Genomic DNA, 4,911 nt, shown 5'->3' with positions numbered 1-4,911 from the left:
CAATCCCTTTGTTTGCATAGAACGTTCCTCATACATATCTGCTGGATGGCGTTGAAGTATTTAGCTAGTATTTATATTTAGTATTACTAATGATTCACCGCATTATTGCTAAGCATTCACCGGCTTTGTTTCACACTGCAACTGTTTTAGACGTTACTATTAGGACATAAAGACAGTTTAACAGAAATATTCTTAAATAAATGTTATTATTCTTTAATTATCATTTGACGTAAATAAATAAAATAATTCTCAAAACTTGTTTCTTTAGGCAGACAATTGGATCTTTAAATAATCAAATAAACACGTGCTTTAGAGTTTATATGTATAATATGTACAATATGAAGGAACACTCAAGATCTAGATTATAATAACGTGTACAATTCTGTGGTCATAATAATTTGAAATATTAACGGCAGTCTACTGATTATAAGACTTTCCTTCATATTCACATGTTGCAATCGAGAGAACATTTCTAACAATTCCAAAAATTGTGGAACGTGAAAGGTCGTGGTTATCGTAATACGTTTCATTTTATATGCTTCCTATTTGGGCGTCATGATTTTTCCTTTCGATGGATTGCCTTGGCGGAAGGGCAGGGCAGGACTGATGTTGGGGCGGTCCATGTTGCTATATCAAGGCATATAAAGATTTAGTAGTCCTGTGCAGATCGTGGTTAAAAAACATACAAAGACACACGGAGATTACCAACACCTTGTCAGATGGCAAACACCAATAGCGGCGATTGCGAGATGGCAAAAGAACAGGACGAAATGCTCCTGCTATTGATGCAGCACTGCCGGGAGATGAAGCGACAGGAGTCCCGCTCCCGATGGGCAACGGGAGTCGTGCTGCTAACTTTCCTTGCTGCTCTCATTTGGCTAGGGTTCTCGATTCACGCAAGCAAGGTAACAAACTTGTTGCCAAGGGCATATGTTGATTTCCACCCTCGTGATGTCAGAAAGTAATAGTCGTGGACTGAAAGGAACTACATTTGAAGACACTAGTTTACTTTTGCTTTGGACCGATGCTGTGTTTGAGCTGTCTCCTTGTCAGTTAAATAGAAATTCATATTACTTTTTTATCTTTTATTTATTCTAGGATGCACACATTCAGGAGCAAGTGGCAGACATCGGTGAGTTTTACGTTAAAATTACGATGTGACGGTGGATATTTACAATAAATACAGTAAAGCTGTTTTTATGTAAGGAATATTTTATACACACTGTATGTACATTTTGTTTATTTTGGTTAACAGGCGTACAGCCGCTTGCCAGTCGACCGCCTGGAGACTCCGTACATCTGCAGAGTAAGCAGCTCATTACATCATTCAGTTCATTAGCCATATCCAACACGAGGAAATCATTTTCTTTATTTCATGTTGCATATGACCTTAAATGCTTTATAAGATTTGCTTCTTAATGAAGAGTGTGTGTGGTGTGTGTGTGTGTGTGTGTGTGTGTGTGTGTGTGTGTGTGTGTGTGTGTGTGAGAGAGAGAGAGAGAGAGAGAGAGAGAGAGAGAGAGAGAGAGAGAATGAATGAAATTTAGTTTGACCAATATATCTGATTCTGTCTTTCTCTGTTTAAGTCTCAGGCAGACAGCATGGTGCTATACTTGTCAAGCAGAATGATTCTTATATTATCCAGTGGAAACCCGACTCTTCCAACAAAAACTATTTGACTGACAACAACACATCACTTATTATCCCCCAAAACAGCCAGTACTTTGTCAATCTGAGAGTGTATTATCGTATACCTGATGGTCACTGTAAGGGGAAACAGCTTTTACTTTTGAGTATTAGCATTATGCTGTACCATTCTAACTACCCCCAATGGAGGAATGTAATAGAAAGCAAAGAGACAATGCATTGTGAAAACAATTGGTACCAGTCTGTTGATCTGCACAGAGTGGTAGATCTAGAAGCAAAGACTGAGATTAAAGTTAAAACAGACTCAGAGAATTATAATCTTATCAGCATACAAACCTACTTTGGTGTCACTCGTCTGTAGTATGGTAGCTAGTTTAAGTTTTGCTGCACATTGGTATTAATGGGTATTAGTTAACGGGTTGGGTTAAGCAGTTATGCTGGCATTTCAGTGTTTATATTTATTGAATGAACTGTTATAAAATATTTATTAACAAATTATGCTAGCTTTGCAATAATCTGCAAATCACCAAGAGTGAAAACAGAGTAGTAATATTTAATATTAGCCTTATGATTTATTTGAATGACACTTTACATTTATTTCTTGCTCGTTTGTTCTGGTAGATGTTCTTCTGAACTACACTGTACAAACTGTTATTAAATAACACAATTGCATGCATACTAAGTATCCATAAGGAATTCACATGTTGAATATAGTTTAAAAAAAGAAGTAGAAAAGAAGGGGGGTTCTGAGCCTTTAACTGTGGTAGATTAAACGGGTTTCACAATGTTGCCAGCAGGTTTATAAAGATGTTTTATGTTAAAACTTACTTTTATGCTGACATTCCATTACAATTAAATGTGTTGGAATAATTAAACTGCTTTTTGAAATAATTATCAGAATTCCTTTCTTTTTCTACTTTCATTTGTTTATCATTGTCCTACACCAACTGTGTGAAAGAATTTTTCAGAGGGTTGTATGAGAAGATTCGTAAGATCTTTCCAAGAATAATGTTTTTATGTTGATTTTAGCAGCAGTTGTTGCAATTGCTAGAAACAAATGTAACTTCAGGCTAACAAAATAAACATATCAGCTCCGCAAAGAGTTTTCAAATTGTATCTGATTGGATTCTTCTGGTCTGGGTTTCGTTGAAATGACCATTGGCCGGGACGGCTGCTATAGAGAGCTTTTAGATCTCTTGTGTCGGGAGTATGTGTTGTGGTGTTCAAACCTACTTAAGACAGTGCTTAAGACAAGTTTGGGGTGGACTATTTACCAAAAAAGAAAAAACACAAATGAAAAAAAAAAAGAGACACGGTATGAGGACATAAACTTTAATATCCTGATCCTGATCCACTGCTATACAAACACACCAAAACACATGGTTCCCCATTGATTCATTCCATGGGAATCTACAGTTCCAAGAGTATTTAGGAATTCTTTTTCCTTAAGTTTCCTAGGTTTGTTGCTGCCATAGAAACCACTCATAATGCAAACAGATGTGTCATTAATACAATGTCCAATAGCATTAAAATGTCTTGCCACTGGAAACAACAAATCCTTAGTTCTGAGGGTCATTAGGAGTTCAATGATCAGCAAGGCTTTTCTCGGTTTCTCCAATGTACAGGTGATTACAGTGCAGACTAGAAAAATAAGTAACATCACAATAACTGTGACGCTCCAGGAAAGGGAAGACAAAGGACCAGTATGTGATACCATGATAATGACTAAACCCTTCTCATAAATCACAATGGAACAAGATCATACAGGGCAGACAGGTTCACCCATCTCATTATGTAGGTGCATTTCCTTTTGTGGTAATTTACAGTACACCTGAAAAGCTTTGAAACTCCCTGCATTAATACAGTGCTCCTCTTACACTCAAATTTCAGTTCAAGTTCACATTTCTATGCTGATTTGTTGTTCTGTGGTGAAAAGTAATTGTGAATTTGTGAACATCCCAATTGTGAAACCACATAATTGTTTAAGTGAATGAACAATAAAAAGCAATGCCCAAAAAGCCCAACAGCATTCATGCCCATTATTCATGTCCTGCATCATGCCATGGAATACATTTGTGTATTTGTAGAATTTGAGAATAGTTAACCATCCATATTAGGGAGCATTTGTAATTTTTAACAAGTTTTGACCTATGTTGATAAAGATCTTAAATGATTATCTTAAAATGGCATGGAAATGTTGCTGGTTAATGCCAAAATATAAAATAATTTTGGGTCCCTTTTGGAGCGCTCATCAACCAGAGGCCCGGTCCACGGAATTGGCACTGGTACCCTGCGCCCCTGCCCACACTTTCTCACACAGCCGACTCAGAAAGTGGCAGTAGCGAAGCTACTGTGGAGATCTGTCTGAGCTGTATTCTCCAGAAGCCGTGGAAATTTCCTGACCTAAACTGTTTTGGCCACCTTTATGTTTACTTCCTATTTCTTTGTGAAAACCAAAATGTGATCTTTTACCTTGCATGAGAAAGTGGAAAAGATTTTCAAGCAAATGTTCACCTTCATTGTAATATGAATAAAATCCCCCCCCAATATTCAGATATGCTCAAAATATGCCGCCCAATATACCAAGGTAAAAAATAAAACTATTCTATTCACTAACTTTGCGCAATGTTAGGATCGATCAGTGTTCCCATTTGTTGTAGATGAGACATTTATATTTGTAACACCCACCACTGCTGACTAGCTGACGTCTCCGATTTGCAGGAAAAGGTGGGCCATTCCACCAAACGGGTGCCATTTATATGATGAACTCTTCAGAATTTAAACTTCAATTTTTATCTTTTTTCAATACTGTATCGAATAACATATTTAACTATTCAAAATGTGTATTGGTCAATCTCAGGCATTTTTAGTGCTATAGTGCAACTGCTTCTCGGCAGCATTGGATCGGCTCCCTGTATTCACACTGTAAAACGGTTCTTAAACTTCAACAACTTCAGTCATTTAAACTGGTAAAATGTAAAAATCAGGTGAATAGTGTTATACTATTATTCTCACTAATAAATAAGACAGAACATGATTCATTCCTGTTGCTATTACTCAGTCCTGTTACTCTTTACACGAGCAACTGGACTAAAAGTAACAGGACTGAATAAGTTTTTAGCACATAATTAGCAAATAAAAATAAAGCCACATGGCATCCATGCAAATAATGAGGTAAGAGCACATTCTAACAATTTACTAAAAATGTATATTTGTACAATAAATAAATAACATTTAAGAAATAATTTTGGTAACAGGAAGGTA

General features: G+C 36.6%; 1 protein-coding gene across 1 annotated transcript; it reads left to right on the top strand.

Moving 5' to 3' along the window:
* Nucleotides 1–586: 586 nt before the first annotated feature.
* Nucleotides 587–2,539, top strand: LOC113577577 (uncharacterized). The gene is made up of 4 exons (XM_027010303.3): nt 587–905; nt 1,099–1,132; nt 1,256–1,306; nt 1,587–2,539. Exons 1-4 carry the CDS (start codon nt 720–722, stop codon nt 2,006–2,008), a joined length of 693 nt encoding a protein of 230 aa, XP_026866104.2. The 5' UTR covers nt 587–719; the 3' UTR covers nt 2,009–2,539.
* Nucleotides 2,540–4,911: the final 2,372 nt, after the last annotated feature.

This window comes from Electrophorus electricus, unplaced genomic scaffold (genome assembly GCF_041902795.1).
Source record: "Electrophorus electricus isolate QZ-2024a unplaced genomic scaffold, ASM4190279v1 Scaffold431, whole genome shotgun sequence".
Taxonomy (NCBI): Eukaryota; Metazoa; Chordata; class Actinopteri; order Gymnotiformes; family Gymnotidae; genus Electrophorus; species Electrophorus electricus.
This window is presented reverse-complemented; position numbering and strand designations above follow the sequence as displayed.